The 20,364-nt window shown below is 37.3% G+C and overlaps 1 protein-coding gene across 22 annotated transcripts in view; it reads left to right on the plus strand.

The window, feature by feature from the left end:
• Positions 1-20,364, plus strand: part of TNRC6B (trinucleotide repeat containing adaptor 6B) — a 132,074-nt gene that overhangs the window by 15,947 nt on the left and 95,763 nt on the right. For 11 of the 22 annotated variants that reach the window (XM_071422960.1, XM_071422939.1, XM_071422958.1 and 8 more), the window contains one exon: positions 1,382-1,480. The exons of 1 other annotated variant lie outside the window; for it this stretch is intronic. In XM_071422960.1, coding sequence (XP_071279061.1) covers positions 1,437-1,480 — 44 coding nt within the window. In that variant the 5' untranslated portion in view covers positions 1,382-1,436. Of the gene's footprint in view, positions 1-1,381; positions 1,481-19,097; positions 19,166-20,364 lie in introns of those variants that run through there. 10 more of the 22 variants (XM_071422933.1, XM_071422941.1, XM_071422952.1 and 7 more) reach the window with 5 other exon arrangements.

Here is a 20,364-nt window from a genome sequence, read left to right on the forward strand (position 1 = left end):
GTCTTTACAACTCTTGTGCCTTGCACTAGAGTGTATGATATTACTGAATGTAACAGCTTGTTGGTTGTAAGATTTATTAAATTGTATGTAACATTTTGTAGCTCCAGGCCCTTAATGTTTATAGAACTTGTTCTTCACTCCTTGAGTCAACCATGGCAGATGTTGTTTTACCTATGTGCAACATAACAGAGGAAGTTGGAGTCCAGACAGCCTTACACTCTGAACAGACATTAACAACGAAGTGAAGGAGGTGCATCATTTAGAAGCTTTCTAAATGATGGCTTGGAATTGCTGCTGTGAAGGTGACAGCAGTTCTGTAGCTGAGGTGCAGAAGTAGAGAGACTTGAAATGGATGTTAAATGCTGGTGCAGTTGAAGAGTTACATAATCTTGTGAGGGACAACTCTTAAAAGCTAACAACTCTTGGTTTTAAGAGAATTCTTAACTCAGTGTATTCAATGTGAGCCCTTACTTTCCATATACCTGGAATGTTAGAGATCTGGTCATGGCTTATGTCTTGCATTTTAAGTGTTAGAGATTGCTGCTGAATTTATACTGGTGCATTTGATCTCTTAAATTGATTAATTTGCTCCATTATCCCAGAAAGATGCCTCATGCTCTGGAGTAGAAGCTGTTCTAATCTTAAACACCAAAGTCTCCCTAGTTGTATTGCATCCTTCCATAAGTTACTTTACAATTTGAAGAATGGAGTTTGGAGTGCAGATTTTGTTCAGTTGGAGCCGCACTGACACTGTCAAACAAATTTGAAAATAGATTACCTAGTAGTGTTGAATGTTTGAAACACTGGGATCTGTTGACCTGGGTTAAATTGTAAATGCCAGCCTGAAGGTGAATGACTTTATCTGTTCCCTGAACCATTTAGATTCAGTCAAGGAAAAAATCCTGAAAGTAAGATTTTAGAGGTGCTGTGAGATCACTGGAAGTCTTAACAATTTTTCAAACCAATAACCTTTAGATTGTCTTTAAGCTGTGTCTTTAAAGCTTGTATTTGCACAAAAGCTATTTCCTAGTAAGAAAGAATTGCTCAGCTCTGGTCTGTGTGATCATTCCTTGCTGACTGTGGCTTTAATGAGTAAAATCAGTGACTACATTAAGTACTCAGCAATGACATTTTAAAGTTAAAAAGAAAGGAGGATATTACTATTAAGTGGGTTTTTTCTTTTAATTAAGTAGTTTTGTCTTATTCTGAATAGCAGTTCTCATTTGTGTAAAATGTAATTTCAGCAAATGTATGCGGAATGGCAGCATTAAAGGTCATAGCCTAGAATTTAGTAGTTTATGTATGCTGCAATCTCACAAAACTTTGTTAAAGGCGTAAAAAGAATTGTTTTTAAAATATATCTTTTTTGTTTATCTTTTAGGCAGTATTTTGCATTTCTGCAGAGCTTTGCACAGATCCTGTTCCCATGCAAACTGATGAGGGAGAAATACTGGAGGAAGGCAGTCCCAAGGTCAGTGAGGTAAATGCCACTGTGTTTTGGAAGAAGAAAAGCTTGTTTGGCTGAAAGGGGTGGGGGGGGCGTACATGGAGTGAACCTTGACTGGTGCTGGTATTTTTAATAAGAAACTTCATGTAGATGTTTATTATTTATTGTCATGGAGATGCTTAAAAAATTAAACTTTGAAAAATCTTTAGAAAGACAGGCGTTTTGCTACCCACTAAGGATTGGAACATGTGTTTTCAAGCACTTCCAGGAAGGAAAGAGAAAACTTGTGAAAAGATACTAACCCTGATAGTATTTAATTTGTGATAACTGGAAGGACTTTCTTTCCTACCCACCTACTCTCTGAACTAACTTAAGGAATTAGACATGGGGGCCCTTAGGTGCAGGCGCTGGTGTCTGTGGAGTACTGACTGACCTATATTGAAGGTGTGCTGCTGCTTGTTTCCTTGTACTTGCCAGCATGTGCTGTGAGACTGGATTGTGTTGCTTTTGAAGGCACCTCTGATTCTCAGCATACCTTGTTGGGACAGGAGAGTGTGTTCTGTTGAACACAATGCTGTGTCCAGCTTTTTGCCTTCTTCCTGAAGATGCAGATGTTAAGGTGTGAATTACTTTGGTTTTCATAATAACATGGTCATTGGCATACTCTTCTGAAGGTTTATAAATACAGTTTATAGTCCTGACTGCTCAATGAGTTAGTGTCAACATTGCAACTGATCTGTGTTTAAAACGTGCTCCCTACATTTCACAAAAATCTGAATCATTGCTAGTTTGCTTGTAGCTTTGTGTAAGAGTGAGACTGAGAAATTAAAAACTAAAAGACTAAAGTTAAAATCTGTTTTCTAGGTAGACCTTTGGAGAGATGCTTTCACTGTTTTAGGGTATAAGAAAAAAACTTTTTTTTAGCTGTAAGCACCAAATTAGGAAGTCAGTTAGTAAGTAATTACTAGAGAAAGGACTTGGCAATTGTGCTGCATGTACTTTAGGAGTTGTGTTCATTTTAAATAGCTTTGAAGGAAGGTTGGCTCTAGATTAGGGGCTGAAAAATGAGAACATATCAGTGGATGTACTTGCAGCAATCCAGGCTATTGAACACATCTTTTGACAAGGATGTGATTACAGGTTTCAGTGGGGAATAGACATGAGAGAGGAGACATCATGGTGCACTTAATTACTGATTATAGCACAGCTATTGGTGCCTTCTTTTCACCACACAGAGAGGATCTTTGCTGTGTGTGTGAACAGGCATTTATGTGTATACAAACAGGTGCCTGTGTGTATATTTATGGATACACAGCTTTCTTTTTTTTTTTTTTTTTGCCTGTGTGGCAGGAAGTAGATGGAAGTGACTGTCTTTTCCTCCAGTGAAGGGTGTGCTTTTCTTTGGCATACTTAATTCTGGATATAATGGTGAATATTGTATATCTGCTCCAAAAATTGAATGAGCTTAAATTTAAAATCAGATTCTTTATACTGATTTCAAATACCTAAATGTGTATGAAGTATTGCTTTGAAACAATTGTTGTTGTGGGAGATCAGGAATTGTGCATCTGATATTTAGTGTTATTAATAAATGACTATATAGGATCAGTGAATATTAAGGAAAAAAGTCATGACTGCATCTAGTTCTTCTCTGCATTCTGTGATGTACAGGACTACTCACTGAAGTCTGTTTTTCAGTGTTTCTTCAGTCTGTAAATGATTATTCTCTTTCCTTGTCTCAGGAGAGTTTTGTATCTATAACAGTTGAAAGTTTGTCCTAGAAAATTTTAGGCAAATTATATTTCACTATATTGTCTAGTATCATTGAAATTATTCCCTTAATTTACAAATGTTTAAATGATCTAGTAACCTTTTTTCATAAAGATACATTTTCCTATGAAATACCATTTTAGATATTCAGTAATGTAGTTCAGTTTTTTCCTTTTGTGAGGTTGTTTGCCCATCCCTCCTCACCACTCCCAACTTTTTCAGGCAGGAGACATGAGGTATACTTAAATGAAGTATTCTGAAAGAAATGAGAGCAAAATTATCTTCTGTGGAGATACCATGAATATCAGGATATAAAGATTTGGATACTGCAGGAATTTTTTTTTTGTCCTACCAGTCTGAAAATAACCTAAATTTTACATGAAGATTCTATCATAGAGGGGAAAACAAATGATATGTCATGCTGTATGCTTGTAAACTGGTTTGGGTCTATAACTGTCTCAGATTTTCTGGCATCCTAGACATTTTGAGACATCCTGGTCAAGACTTGAAGATAAAAGGAGATTTCCTCTGGTTTTGAAGAAAAAATTATATTATACCTTATGTAGAGCTGAGCAAGTCACTTTAAAGCCTAAATATTTATGGCCTTCAAACTAATTAACACTATGTAAGGTATGATCAGAAAATTTAAGCCCTGCAGTGAGACATCATGAATAATGATCTTCTTGCTTGATTCCTAACAACCTGGTGAGACAGTTGTAAGGTCAGCTCTTGAAATGAGGGGCAAACTCAGTGGCAACTAATTGGAAATTAAGTTTAAGGACAGTTATCAATGGACTCAGTTCCCACTTTGGTGTTTATTTCTACCACTGTTGTTCATGTATACATTTTTATTTAATTAGTAATTTAATTTTTTAATATTATGATTGTTGAGTTGTGCTTATGTTCTCAATTTTGCATACACTTTCTTTAAAATGGCATCAACATGGTAAAGATGCTATTTTTTATATTGACAGCTGGCACCTGTCAATAGCATGCTCTTGATTCCAATAATTGCCTAATGTCAGTGCTATACAGAGAGGAAGCAACTTGTGCAGAAGTCAGTTATTTCAAATGAGCATATGGGTTTAAAAATTAATTTAGTTTCGGCAGATGTGGAAGTCTTAATTGATAATAATATGCAGTCTATTTTATCCCAATGACCTGCTAGTGAGTATCATACAGTGAAGTATCCTTTCACTTTTTAGAATACTTTGGGGTGGGCTGTCTGGTTTCTGGCTCTTCGGGGTCTCTTCCTATTAAAAAATAAGAAAAGAAAAGAATCATAGAATTGTTTAAGTTGGAAGAGACCTCCAAGATCATTGAGTCCAGTCTTTGAGTACCACCATGAGGTGGCAAAGGCTCATCGGGGGGTACAGTCAAGGGAATTTTGCAGGACTGATCTCTTCAGAACTGGGAATCCAAGCAAGAGCCTCATGGTGTTCTCCCCAGTCATGGTTGCTGGAGCTGCCTAGTGGGAGGCAGGAAGCACTGGGTCATTCTGGTTCCAGACTTCTGATACCAAAGTGAAATCTTCTGCTACCTCTCCATTGCAACAAGAGGAAAAGAAAACCAGTGTTTCTCCTTGGAACTCTATACCCTTTAATATTATTTGGATCATGATTTTTATTTTTAATTATATTTTGTGGTAGCTAATTAGCTACTTACAGTTGCTAGGCTTTTTCCATTAACAACCTTGGACCCTGACAATATCAACAAGTGCTGAACTTCTTGTTTGTGACTGATTTCAACTAGTTGATCCATCAGTTAAGGATTACTGCACAGGCATTACTTAAACTTGGTTTCTTAGTTGTTCCTTTGCTGTAAAATATTGCAGGAGGAAGCTAAAACTTTATGCCTGATTTGAAGTACTTTTAGATTTCTTTCAATGTTGGCAGGAGTTTTGAGCTTATGCAGAAAACTTCTTTATCAAAAAATGCAATTAAAATGCTCATGTTAAATGGAGATTTTCTCGCTCTCCTCGTAGCTGTTCCTTCAAGCCTATGAATTCAGAAGGGAGTGAGGGACTTTGACTAAAGTAATTTATAGAAAGGTATTGATGAATCATGGTTTTGCTTCAGTGTTGTAGAAGGGAAAAGAGGCAAAATATATAGGTCTGCCATTTTAATGTTTTGTATACTAAAAATCTAGATATACAAAATTTTGATTAAAAATGTGACTGCACGGGATGTTTAATAACACTTAATTCCTAATAAGAACAGGAAAAGGGGAAAGATTCTGTATTGTGCGGTGTTATGTAAATGTAATTTTATTCAAAGTTTTTATCACTATTTATAGAAATAATTATTGAACTGAATTGATAGCCAGGAATTAGACGACTTTTTCACACTTTGGCTCTTTCAAAACCAGTGGCACAGACACTGAGGCTTGTCCTGTTTTTCAGTCTCGCTGTCCGATGCCACTTACAAGATGTCTTGAGGCCACCTGTTAATCCTTATTTTATTTCAAGTTGCTACACTGTTCATATCTGTCAGTGTGACTCTTCCCCTTACATTATTGAAAACTGCCTGCTCTCAACCTGGTTAATTCTTGCTTTTCTTGCCTCTTGGTGTCTAATTGTGAGCTAGCACTTGCCTTCTCTTTAAATCACTCTTCAGAACTCCGTTGGCACTGGCTGTGTTTTGTTGTGGTGTTTGGTTTTTTGTTTTTTTTTATTTTTCTATCCTGAAGCATTCACACAGAGATGATAAGAAGTTTAAAAAGTATGTGACTCAAGTATCTAAACACCTGCCTTTACTTCATACATGTTGAGAATAAAGGAACACAAGCCTATGTTAAGTTAGGTGTTTTTAAATTTATAAACAGAATCTTAAAATTCACAAGGCAGTGTTGTTTGGAGTTCTCTTTCCTAAAAGCAGGAATGTTCCATTAAATGCATTTATGGGTAAGGTATGCTGAGTTCCTGATGTGGATGTTGCATAATGATGACAATAATACAAAAGTTAGACTGATACTTTCATTTTGTGGGATTTAGAATTAATATAATGAAAAAACCCCTTAGTTAAGTAATTAAACTTATAGCATCCAAAACCTTGATGCCTGTGTCTCTGGGGCTTACAATCCTACTCAATGATACAGAACTAGGTTTCAATTCAGATAACACTAAATGATTTAAAACATTCAGGCCCATACAGTAATGAAATAAACATTACAATTACACTTTGTGAGTGTAATTATAAAAAATATGTTTTCCAGTCTAGCACTGGCCTGGTACAGGGTGCTTTCAGATGATGGTTCCCTGCAGAATGAATCCCTGTGCTCTTGGAAAATTTTGGCTTGTTATGAGAGGTGAGCTTTCAACCTCAGTGTACTTTCTTGTGAGTACCTGACAGTTCTGAGTAGGTTACAGTTTACTCACGTGGCTGTTGCTTCTCCATTGGATTCATGACAGTAGGCTTTGGAGTTTTTTATTTAGTTATTTCATTTTTCATGTCTGCTGGTGAGTTACCTGTGGAGCTTCCAGCATTTTTCTGCCCTGATACACAGGGTATATTTCCATTATTTTTCTGGAACAAGAGTTGTAGGAGTCTTTTTAAAGCTGGCTTACAACTATACTAATTTCCTGGAGTCTTTGCGTGAAGTATCTTGTATAGTCTTTGAAAAGCAGAGAGGTATTCTATATAACAAGATAATTTATGCTTCTCCCAGCAGCTTAAGAACCAGGAGGACAAAGAATTTTTCACAACAGAAACTGATGTCATCTCCATGCTCTGCTAACTTCATTTAGTTAACCTGAAAAAGCTACAGATCTTGAGGAGAATATCTCAAACCCAAAATATTTGCATATCATGTATTGAAATAACAGTCCATTAACCTCTCAGTAAAGAATTAATTTACTTAAAATTCCTTTTAGTTACATGTTATAAAAGCTTGTAGAAGTGTTATGGCATAGTCCTCTTGTTTTAAGTATAAATTAGCATAGTCAATTAAGGGAAGCGGAAATCTTGGGTTAGTTTCTCTCTGGAACTTCAACAGTGTGGCCAGAAAAAGAACCTAAAATACTTTTTTACAAAACACTGCATGCTTGGACCTCTCTACATGGGGAAGAAAGCCCAAGCAAACCTGCTTGTGAGTTTATAACTTCAAATTTCAAAATTTCAAGGCATTGTAACAAAGAGCTATAATTATGGTATGGGGTCTAACCCTACCTGGCAACTAAGCACCACACTGCTGCTCATCCACTCCTGTCCCTGCAGTGAGATGGAGGGGTAGAATTGCAAGGGTAAAAGTCAGAAAATATGTGGATTGAGATAACAGTGGTGTAATAATTTGGGGAGGAAAAAACCCAAACCAGTAACTAAGAGGAGAGGAAAATAAAGCCTGTGAAAGAACAAATGATGCAAAAGGAAAAGAATTGCTTGCTGCCAAACAGTGGATGCCCAGCCAGTCTCTGAGCAATGTTAGCCCCAGCCAACATCCACACATGCCCTCACTCACTCAGTTTTCATGCTGAGCATGGTGCTATGTAGTGTGGAGTATCCCTTTGGACAGTTGTGGTAAGTTGTCCTGGCTGTGTCCCCTCTGGCTTCTTGTGCACCCCTGGCCTGCTCACTGGTGGGGTGCTGTGAGAAACAGAAGAGGCCTTGATGCTGTGTGAGCCCTGCTCCGCAGTAACAGAAACATCCCTGTGTTATCAGCACTGCTTCCAGCACGAATCCAAAACACAGTCCTCTACCAGCTACTATCTAGAAATGTAGCTCAATCCCAGCCAAAACCAGTGTACAGTATGTTATCAGAGTTCACTATAAAAAAAAAGCAGTTATAAATAAGGTAAAATTGTTGAGGACTGCAAAAAAGAACATGGAATTAGACAGTACTACTTGAACTCTTGTGAAGGAATGCTGTTGATAGCCTAGGTGCTTGGACATTTTAAAAGAAATTCAGGATCAAGTTCAGGATTCTTCCAGTTGGGTGTAATGTTTTCTACAGAGGCAAGATGGATTGCTCATTTGAAACCTACTTATCCATAGTGAAGACTGCTAAAATATAGATGCTGAACTGAAAGATGACTCTCTGTTTTCTAATCTCAAAATACCCTGAAGTGCTTTTGAATCACAAAAGAGAAGGTTAACACAATGATGTATTTTCTTTCTCTTGGAAAATACCATCATGTGCCAAGGTGACTTGGAGATCTGTAAGAACTGTCACCATGTGTTCTTTGATCCAGTCTTTTCATCCGTACAGTTCATGTGGAGGAAGTGTACTGGCATGGCATGTCACTGCAGCGAGCAGGTGTGTGTCTCATTTCTGAAGGAAAAAACCCTTCAGTCTTAAGAAAACATTCAGTTTTAAAAACTCATCTTTTCCATTCTTTTCAAGGTTCTTTCTTTTTCATAAATATTTTCTCATTAGTTTTTTCTCAACCAATAGCATCTCTTCTTCAGTTGATTACAGCAGCTTATAATACTTTGCAAAGCAGACAAAAAAGCAGATATTTGCTTAAAGATTGAAAACGTGGTTCTGCATTTGAGAACTTATGTGGTACAGTCCCACAGTCCCGCTATGATGTGAATGACAGTCATGGAAATTGATTTGTGGCTTTGCTTACAAAGCATCTCTTCTCATGCAGGTGTGCCATTGGCACACAATTGGAGGGCTTTCTGGCTTTTCAGAATATTGCCTTTTGATCTCTTTCCATTTGGTATTGGCTTTAGAGAATTGTTGGCAGTGGTTGTAGTCCATGTGAATTGTGACAGAGTTCTTTATAATTGGTAACTTTATATGAAGTCTTACAGATGTGGAAGAATTGATGAGTGTTTTCAATTTTTCTGTCTTATGGCAGACTTGAGGGGGGAGAGGTATTTGGTGAGAAATTTGAGCCAGGGACATTAAAGCTTACTCTACCCTACTTTAAAAACCTTAAATTTACTTTAGAAATAATTTGTAGAATGTTAGTTTGGCTGGATCATTGAAAGGTGTAAAATTCATTGGTCTTGACTTTGTGCATTTGCAAGACTCTACATTTGCATGACCCTAAAGGGACTATTTCCTTTTCATTTTGTGAACTAGATGGGTATGAATTTTTTTCACTTCCTCAAATTTTTTTTTTCATTCATTAGGTGTGGAAGAAGTGCATGTGAGTTTGATGGGAAGAGTATAGGTTGTTATTCTTGTGATGGTAGTAGTAAAAAATAGTAGTGATGGTTTTCAGTATTTGAGTACATAAGAGGATGATCAGACAACTAAGGACACTGGAATTCTGCAAAAACATATTGTGTGATATCAGTTCCCCTGAAGGGTAAAAGCAACATTGAAAACATGTCAGTATTTCCTGCACTTGTTTGAAGTCACTGAAGCATTTGAGCAGTAGGCAAGAGGGTGTATCATGAGGGGAGAGTGTAGACACAGTAGTGTGGAATAAAGTTAAGAAATATTTAGAGGTACTTTGAAATCATATTGGTTGGTTTCAACAGATAGAATTAACACATGTAATTCCCAGAGAAATAACATATTCCCATGGCATCTAAAGGTTTGGTGGGGATTTTTCGAGGGGAAGTTGTTGAAAAGCCCAGGCTCTGCTTCCAGAGATGAGTGGCTATATTAATGGTTTGGTGGTCTGTCAGATAGCTAATCTTTTTAATAATCTTGATAAATTTAGAAAAATTGTAAAAGCAAGCAGCAGTGTCAGTGGCTCCCCTGTGACTAAAATGAGTTTGGATTTGCATTCTGGTAACTGGAGAAACTGGAAAGCAGCTGTGGGTGTGGATAGCCTGTATTCCTTCTCCTTTTTGACAGTGATCAAAAGTGGATGCCTAATACAGACCTAAGGCAGGGTTAATATATACATATAACAGATTTGTTCTCAGCCTCCAGCTGTTGAGGAACTTTTTGGGCACTGTTAGTTTCTATGTGTTTAGAATCCACGCAACAGATTTCTGTGAACACAGAAAAGAAAGTTCTTCTTTCTATTGCTTCCCTGTCTGGTCTTAAGGCAGAATAACTTCATCACCAATTTGTGTGTGCCTGGCTTATGTCACTTTCAGTCATTCCTAACAAACAGCTGCAAACAGTATTTGTATCAGTGAAGGTGATTAAATGTGCAGTGCGAAAGCGTAATTTAATTTTCTGTGATTCTGATTATCACCTGCTTTCTTAAGCCTTTGAAAATTCTTTTGGCAGTTCATGCCTGTTGTCCTTTTGTGGCAATGCATCATTTAGATTTCCAACTCCAAGTGGGAGAAAGTTAATTTTTTCTCTCTTCTGTGTCAGGGTGGTTAACAATGTGTGTATTAGAATATCAGCCACTTACAGATGTCAGCTTAAACTACTATAACTTGTTCATCTGTGTCTGCACCATAAATAGGAAATTGACTGTAAAATGAGTTGGCTAAGTGGAGTCACTGGGTTGCGCTGGGTGAGAGTGGCTTCTGAAAGTCCTGGTGGGGGTGAACTGTTCAAGGGCTTTTGGGTCAGATGTGTCCCCTAAATGGAAAGTGTAAAAATTTTGTTATGAAAGCGTAAAAGGTAGCTGAAGTTAGCAAGAATTCATGGTTTGTGAAATGCTTTTGCTCTTTAGCTGAAGAATAATATAAAAGGTTAATGAAATAAAGTCGGAGAATTATTTTGTCTTACTAAAGTCATATTTTCCTGGGCTCCATCCATGCTATGTATATATAGAATACACTACAAAATGGATGGAGTGTATGGATGGAACACACTAAAATATGGATCATCAAGAGTGGAGCAGGAAAAGAAAAGCACTTTTGCTTAAATTCAGAACGCTTTATTCATTTTTTGTGTCTGAGATGGTTGAATTATTATTCAAAGCTGCCTTGGCAGCTTCAGAGTTGGAGTTTTCAGATGGTATTTCTGGATATCCGGTCATACCATGACTTGAGTGACTTTAACATCTTCCGTGGTTGACATAAGGTAGAACTGTATCTTGCTGCAATCAGCTAGGTGGTTTAAACTGCTTTCAGAGCAAGATATATATTTATTATATATATATAAATGCACACACACATTGTATTTTAACATTGTATTTTAAATACTTAGCTATTGTATTTTAAATACTAAACAGCTTAGTGATACATTAAAAAATAATACATTTTTTATTAAGTAAACTTTTGTATTTGTACAATATGAAATGTAGCTGGGATCCCAACCTGTTTAGCATTTCCAAAGTGTGACTCTTGTTTTCATGGTGTTTATAAAACTGCTTAAGCTTAGCAGGGAACTTATGCTAAGCTGCTGGGTATTTCACAGAATGTTAGTTAACAAACATCTTAAATATTACATAGAAAGTGAGCCATAGGTTATTTCTGCAATTACTTTGTGACTATTTGGTGACAGCTGAAACTAAAAGCAAAACTTCTGGTCTTTAACCACTGCTGCAGCTTTTGTGCTTGTTTAGCTGCAGCATAAATTACATATTCTGAGCTCCATAGATTAATGATGAACTGAGTTCCCTCTGACAACCTGTCCTGCTGTTCTGTGTGGATGATGCATGTTTTAATGATTGTTTCTGTTAACATGTTGGCATTTCTTCTAGTTAATGTCATGTTTCAGTGAGCCAGGTGTTAAAGTACCATTAAGCTGCATATAACAAACGCCAGTAGCAGATTATTAACTTTTGAATTACTGCGGTCTAAGCGTGTTAGCATTCAAAATGATTAGCAGGGAGTTCTGAATGTGAAGTGTGATTTAGCAGAGGGATTATGTTAGTAAGTTTTACTTCTGCTGTAACTAACAGAAAACCAGTCAGGACTGTGTGGTGGTATTAACACTGAAATGCTCCATCTAGGTGCTGCTGAAAAGCTTCAAGGAAATACTGATTAGGCTAGGTTCACAAATTTTGGTGGTGATTTTTATATATCAAGACTATGCTTTGGCAAAATGGAGGGAAAAAAAAGGTAGAAGTAGGCTCAAGTGAAAATTTAGTTACTCAATGGTGCACAATACAACAAAGTTCTGAAGGAGACCAAAAATTCAGCCACTATTTCACGCATATCTTGTCTTTAAGACTTTCCTCTGTGTGATTTAGAAAAATACTTGGTGCTTTCTCATTTTAGGAGCTGGGTTTGTTTTTTTTAAGTTTAAATCACAAATTTAATGCTTTCATTTGTGTACTGAATTTAAAATTTAATCTAAGAAGTACATTTTGAGGCTAATTTTGCTAAACAATTTGCACTATTCTATGTGCATTTTGAAATGCTAGCTCAACACTAATTTATTCCTAAAAATTATTCAAGTGTTAGCAGCTAAATTGCATTTTTATTAAAAGAAGTTAAATTAAAAATTTAATTAATCTGTTCCTAGTGAGTAAAATTTTCCCCAATGCAGTTTGTCCAAAGTGCTTATAATGAAACCAGGCAGAGAGGTGACTCAGCTTTCCTTTCATTTCTAGTAGTGATTACATTTCTGTCAGACCTCAAATGGTCCCTGAGATTTCTTTTTTTATATCACAGCTTCCACCGCTGTTAGCAGTAGTGACTAGTGACTAATTGCTTGGATTTCGAGGACTGGGTTGTGCAACTCTCCTTAAAACAACTATTAGTGAGACAAAATAAGTGCTGATAGCCTGATTACAGTAGCTGGGTGCTGCTGATGATTGGGAGGGACGTTGGTGTTAAAGCAGAAGTTGTGACTAAACATCAGATTTGTCACTCTTAAGCTGGGCCTGGGGTAGGCTGTGTGAAAATCACTTTCACTTAAAGCACGGGAAGGAGATGGCCACAACCTGCAGAAAGCAGCATTTGACCTTGGCTGGTGCCCACCAGAGTCTGGTCATGTGCCAGATAAATCTTTGGTGTTGTGTCTGCTTGGGATGCTAGTCAGTGAAAAGTTTGGAGTCTTCATCTCCTGGCTGGCTCAAGTCCTTTTGGGGTTTTGATTGTTTGTTTGGGGTTTTTTAATTGTTGGTTTGGTTAGTTGGTTGGTTGGGGGTTTTATGTTTGTTGGGGGTGGGGGTGCTTGTTTTGGTTTTTAAATAGGAAATAAACCAGCTTTGAAAAGGAACTATGGAATGAGTAGGAAAAGGTGGTGATAGCAGCTCTCTGAAGTTGCATTAGTACATTTCTTTGTACTGGTGAAGACAAGAAGACTGTTTAAAATGAATAGCTTTTCATAGTAAGTAAAGGATTTCTCACAAATACCTATTTTTTTTCCCTGAGAAAATGCTTGGTTTCTCTTAAGCTCAGCTCATCTTTGGTGGACTAGGATAGCTAATGCAAGAGTTGAATCTTCTTAGGAAAATCTTAGGAATGGGGATTCAGGAAAGATGAGGCTTTTGCCCTTGAAACTTTCTGACCCTTCAGAGTGTTGCTGACTTTATCTAGGAGATAAGGTTTACTCATTAATCAAATCCATTAGGGTCTCATTGAAGATATTTTTAGAAAGAGTAGTATGAAACTGTAGTAACAGGTGTTGCACTTCTGGACAGAAAAATATAATAGTTTATTACATTGAAGCTCATGATAAATTTCATTTTCTAAAAGTTAGGTATTGAGTGTCTAATACTGAATAGATTTTCTTAAATAAAATAGGTTGTCTTTCATTATTTAGAACACTCAATGTATTAATTTGTGTTGAAATTTGGATATTCACAAGTACCTGGATATTTAGAGAAAAAGGCTTAGGAATAATAAAATACAGAGTTCAACAACTGGCAGATCCTTTAAAAAAAAAGTTTGCTATTGAATTCCTCCCCTGCTGTTTCAGGGTCTATTTCTGGTTCCTGCTTCCAGCTGCCAGAATCTTGAATCTTTCTCCATTGCTTGCCAGGAGAAACAGGTGTGGAGTGTGCTTCCTTTGATCCCTCCTCTTGGAATCAATGGCTCCCTCTGCAGTCCTCTTAAGAGAAGCTAAAGTGTTTCAGATCCTCTGCCATTCCACCTTTTCTCCTTTCCTTGGGAGCAATACAAGAGATCCAGGAGCTCTGTCTTAGCTCCACCTTCCATTCTTTTTCTACATATTGAGGACAAGTGCGTTTCCTCAATATGGAAGTGAGTCAAGAGAGACTCAAGGCTTAGAGAGCAGCACCTTTTCCAAATGTTGCAATGAGCCAGAGCTGGTGAGGCTGCTGGATGCTGTGGATGGCTGGAACTTAACAAGAGTTCTGGGCTCCAGTTTTATTTAAAAAAAGACTCAAAGTGTGCTGAAGAGGATGGGGTGGTGACAGAATAAAGGGAAACTGAGAGACTTGTGGGGAAGAAATGTGCATAGGAATTGTATAAGAACTGTGGGTGGAGGAGAAAAAGAAGAGTATTCTCAGCTAACTGTGGCTCTTATGTGCTGTTCCTCTCTTCAGTTCATCCTCAGATAGCCACTTAGTCAAAAACTTGAAGTACCACATTCTCGTTCTTTCTGCTGTATGATGTCATTACTGTCAGTGGGAAAATAAGGCCTAAGCATTTTAATTTTGAAGTATTTTTTTAATCTTTAATTAATAGATAGCTGGGCCTAAGAACAAACTTTATGAATATGTAAGCAATGCTTTTTGAATTTTATTGGAATTTTACTTGCTCATAAATTGTTTTCAGAAGGCTCTTTGTCAGATATATCTTTGAATTAAGATTAACTACCCAATAAAGTGACTTTTAAATGTTGCAGGAAGAATGTAAATGGGTATGACTTTATGAGCTTATTCTAGATATTTTAGGCCATATTATATTAAATAAGCTGTGTATCACTTTCTAGCAAAAATTTTAAAACCTGCAGAATTCCAAGTGCAAAACAGAGATCACTGATCATCAAATTGTTTAACATATGCAGGCAAACAAAAGAAAGTTAGAATCAAGGTTCTGCAAATAGAGGAAGGCAGAAACTGCTGCACTGGATCAGGCCTGTTGAATGATCTTTATAAATAACTTCTCCTTTCACTTTGTAAAAGCAATGACATTGCTAGAAACAGAAAAGCTTATACTGCTATTGTTTCTAATCCTCTAATACACAGATAGATCTTTGCACATATAGGTACATAAACCATAAAACCTGCAAAGACTTGTGAAATTCAGTGTTGCAATTTGTTCAAGAACTAATTTTTTGTCTGCTTAGTAATACATTTTCTCTGTGTATCCTCTTACAGGTGCTCTTTTGAGAGTGAGTAGGGTTTTATTTACATTGTAATAGCAAAGGGGTGATGTTTCTTACAATACTGTCATGCTGGGGTTTTTTTTGTGTATGCCTCTGTGCTGTTATCTTGCATTGAGGGAGATTTGCCGGCCAAATTTTGGATTTTATTTATATGAAATCTCCCCATTGCCTGCACCGTTCTCTACTCTGAGCTCTCATGTTTTTGGAGTGTTATGGAAGGGGTTTGAGTCTTCATTGTCTCTACTCATAGACACTATTCTAAAAGAGGGCATACTATAGATCTGCTGCAGACTTTTCAGTGTTTCTTCCTTCAGCATAACTTATTTTTTCTTGGTGGTTGTTCTATTCTGTTGGCATTTTTTTCATTATGCAACTTTTTAAGATATTTTTCTTAGACTTTTCCAGATTGAAGTACAAGTTCTTGCTGGGTTGGGAATTCAGTAAGGGTTTTTCTCATGGGTGTTATCTCTCAATATTAAACTGAATCTGTTCTTGGGTTCATAGGATTGCTGGGAAATTCAGGTTCGAAGAGACATTCCAAGGTCTTCAGTCTGACTCCTGCTCAAAGCAGGGTCACCTGTGAGGTCAGACCCTGTTGTGAGGGATTTTTCCTAGTCAGTCCATGAAAAACTCGAAGCAAGGAGACTGCAAAACTACTCTAGGCTATCTGTTCCAGTCCTTGACTGTCCTCATGGTGAAAATAAGTTACCGTGTGTCCATTCTGGACTTCCCTAGTTTGAGCATGGTCTCACTGCTTCTTGTCCTGTCACAGGTACCCCTGTGGTGAGCCTTGTAGGTACAGACACTTGAAGGTCTGTACAAAGCCATCTCTTCTCCAGACTGAATCAGCCCAGCTCCCTCTGCCTTTACTCACAGGACAAGTGCTCTGGCTCCTTGAGCATCTTGGTGGCTCCTGTGTCCACGTTCTGGGTGTACTTCTTGTATTGTGGGGGCCCAAAAGGAAGGGCATTAGACCATGTCTGGAATAATAAGCTCTGAGTAGAGGTGGCAGTCAGTTCCCTCATCTACTGGCAAAGTTCTTCTTAATAAAGCCTGGGATGCTGGTGACCTTTCCTGACAAGGCTCACTGCTGGCACATGATCAGCTTGCTTTGTGCCAAGACCTTTTCCATGGAACTGCTCCCCAGCCGCTCATCAGCCTGGATTGTTGCCAGGGCCTCTCAGGTGCAAGTGTTTTGTGTTTGTCCTGTCTGAATTCATACAAATCCTGAAGGGACCACTCCTCCAGGCTGTCTAGGTCCATCTGAATGGCAGCCCTCTCTTTAGACTTGTTGATTGATCCTCTTCACCCCTGTTAAACTTTATCTTAAAATTCTGGCTAGAATATGCCTTACTGGCCCTGCAAGGCATTGGCAAAAATATTTAATGGACTTATCCTAGACTCCTGCAGCACTTCACTTGATACCATCCTCAGGCAGCATACAGCACTTTGTCCTTTGAGCCTCACCAGCCAAATGTTTCCTACAAGTCTAGCTGTTTATCCATTCTCAAAGAGATATTTTCTACTTGACTAATAGTCAATTCCTTGACCTTCCCATGACTTTTTTTAGTGTATTGATGAATTTTATTATTGGCTTTATTTATCAGTGAAACACTACCAATTAATCTTTATTTTGTATATTGTATAGTTTCTGTCTTCCTGAGTACTTCCTCATTCAGTTATTAATTTTTTTTGTGAACTTCTTGTGAGTGTCTGTGCCATTGTACCATATTTTCTACAGTTTTTAATGATGCATATTTTAGTAATTTCAGGTACTTCTGTCTACTATCTGAAGTACAGCAAACTGATTTAACATTTCTTAAAGTAGATAGGGTTCTCTAGTTGTTTTAAAAGAGATTGTACCTGGACCAACAACCTTGTTCTTAGCTCAGGTCCTTTATTATTTGTCATTATTTTTGTGTGTGTGTGTGTGTGTGTGGTTTTTTTATGATACCTCCTTTTCTACAGCTTCATTATATTGAATTTATGTTTTATATGGGAATCTTGTTAGTTTAGCACTAAATATGCTGTTTGTAGTGCCTCTTTACTCCCAAAGGCTGCATTTCATCTTCCCAGTACTGGCCACAAACTGTTCCCTTGCTTACCATTCCTGTGAATTGTACTTGTCTCATACCAGCAACAGGCTAAAACACCTCCTGTGTAAGAGTAATTCTTAAACATTTACTCTCACTTACAGAACCATGCTGTTTTGCAATGTGGCCACAAATCTGTAACTAGTTTACCCATTGACACACTTGGTGTTTCAGCATTTTGAACAACAGAATTAAGTGGAATGGATGTCTTTAGCTAGACAGGTGTGAGTCTAGCTGTTAGAGCTCTTGTGAATCAGGTATGGACCGAAGTACAAATAGATTTGTGCATCTGATATGGTGGGAATACATGGATAAAAGTCCAAGTTATTAAATAACTGTAAATAAAAATTTTCTTGTTTTCAAACATTGTTTTTACATTAAAATACTATTTGGACTGGGAGACATGGGGGTACATGCTTACAAATGTGAATTTATACATATTTGATTGACTGTCTGTCTTATGGATGCCATTGGCACCTTACAGTTCCACACTTTGTCATTTTGTTCATGGTTTTGCTTAGGGCTCTGCCTGGGCAGTCAAATAACATAATTTCTTGTATCCTTGTTAGATGTCCATATGCAGATTTTGGGGTTTTGAAAGTATTTTTGACCTGACAAAAGTATTAATGTACAAATGAGTAAACTTGACTCTTTTGGGGGAGGGCAGGGGCACAAGGGGAAGTGGCTGATGGATTTTGAGTTGGTTTGGGGGGTTTTTGCCCTTTCAAAGACTGACTAAGCTGTGTTATCTCAACTGACTGAATAGTGCTTCTCTCCTCTTTCCAGTTCAATGTAGTGGCATGGATTTGTGTGATTATGATTCAGTTCTTTGTTGTGTGCCTTATTGACTATTGCAGTGGGACCTGTTTGCTGGCTTCACATGAAGTAGAGCATTGCTAACTGTATCTGGATATTTATATAAAATACTAATTGCATGTGTTGAATTTTTATATAAAGAGAAGAATGTTTTTGCTACTTGTGCAAGAACTTCTGGCTGAATTAAGTGATTAAAAGAAGAGTGCATAATTAATGAATGAGCAAATATAATGTAATTCTTCTTTCTCTCCAAAAGAAAAATCTATGCTAAAATTGATATTTTAAAAGCAAACAATTAAACATAAGACTTCCTTACTGCCCTTGGAATCTTCGAACAAGAGAGCCAAAGGAAATGCCTACCTTATGTTGTCATTGGAACAGCATTTATTTGAGGTTTCCTTAGGCCTCTTTTTTACCCTGCTAACTAAGCTTCGTGTGCAGTTAAAGTCTTTTTTCAAAGAAAAGTTATTTTTCACAAGAAGTACTCTGCTTTTGCAGCAATTTCTTTCTGTGCTTAAGTTTCTTCTAAAATTTTAATTCTTTTCTATACTTGTTGATAAACCTTTTTTTTTTAAAATTCCTGCTTTATACATAGGGAAGAAGTGGTAGAAATAGAATGACAAGGGAAGCCCTTAACAGAGCAGAGCATAAAGCGTATGTACCTTGACTGATAGTATTCTGCTATAGCCATTAAACCATTCTTTTTCCTTTGCAAGATTTTTCTGAAATTTGTGCTATGAAATGATACCATAGCAATGAGGTTGGAGATGTACATATGTTGCTAAGAAACTACATGATCTGTTCTGGACCAGCCACTGTGGTAAAGTGGCTGTTTGGAGTTGTTGCATATGAAAAGGGCCACTTTAGGTGATGTGCGTTTTGCTCCACCGATTTCTGACCTGCAATGCTTGCCTTTGCAGATGGAACATGAGGATTTTGTAATGGAGGGGCATGGCAAGACTCCACCTCCTGGTGAAGAAAACAAACAGTGAGTCACACGTTTATTTAAAAAGGGCCTTACCGTAGTAAATGGTGTGAAGCACTCTCGTTTAAGCGTTCGTGAAAAAAAAAAAAAAAAGAGGCAGGATGTTGATTTGCCTTAAATGTAAAAGCATAGAAATATGCATTGCAATTTCAACACATGAATCAGAAATAGTTGTAAAAGGGATAATCATTCTGGAAGCTTGGCACTGACGTAGTAAGTTTGTACATGAAGTTTTTATACAGCTGCTCTTCACTGAAATAATGTGAAATATTAAAGAACCAGGGCCTTCCTTTTGGTGTGCATGTGGCAGATTGGTCCTCTTTGAGCCTTATTTCTTTAGAATGCATTTTAATAAAAGATCAAAAATTACAAACAAAACGCTCTTTTGGGGATGAACAATATAAGATGCTGGTACACAGAGCTTTAGGGAAAGCAGCTTGATCAGAGAAGAAAATCACTGATTTCTGTAAGGAAAAGGCTTTTTCATATGATTTCAAACTGAAATCCAAACTGGTTTGACTTTTTCCCTGGGTTTTTGTTCAGATAGGAAGAACAGAGCCTTATCCTAGAAGTACTTCAATGATGGCTGTACTCCATATTCTTTTCATTAGTTAATGCAATGGTAATTCAGTTTTGATACCATAATTAATTTTTTTTTTTTTTCCTTTTCCTGTCATTTGGAGCAAACAGGAAGGTGGTCTTTGGAAAATCTAGATCACAGAACTCTTTTTTTCCTAAGCCTAATTGGATATCTCCTCATGAGAATTTCTTGTTGATCTTCACTACACTTGTTGCAGAAAGGCTGGGATGTGGCTTGGGGTGAAGGTCTACTTTGCCTCCTAGATAAGCTGGCAACTGTAAGTGCACTGCATCTGTGACAGTGAGAAACCATTTCTGAGGTAGGCAAGTTGAGGTCAGCAGAGTTCTAATGCTGAATGTGCACATTCTTTTTCTTTCCATCATGGACATGAGCCAAACTTCTCAAAGTAATTGTTATTATTTCTATCTGTTCAGATTGAGCAAATTAGTGTGGTACCAAGAGATACCAAAGTTGTTGAAGTAGAAACTTCAGAAAGTTCCAGAAGAAAAATTTGAGCAGAAATAAAAAGTAGGAGTTAGATTTCTGCTCTTCTGAATTGTTTCTTTATATATCTAGTAGTTTAATGAAATACATTATTATAGTGAATAATATGAGGGATGTT

The sequence above is a fragment of the Agelaius tricolor genome, unplaced genomic scaffold, assembly GCF_023055355.1.
Source record: "Agelaius tricolor isolate 1412-34295 unplaced genomic scaffold, bAgeTri1.0.p SCAF_3, whole genome shotgun sequence".
NCBI lineage: Eukaryota > Metazoa > Chordata > Aves > Passeriformes > Icteridae > Agelaius > Agelaius tricolor.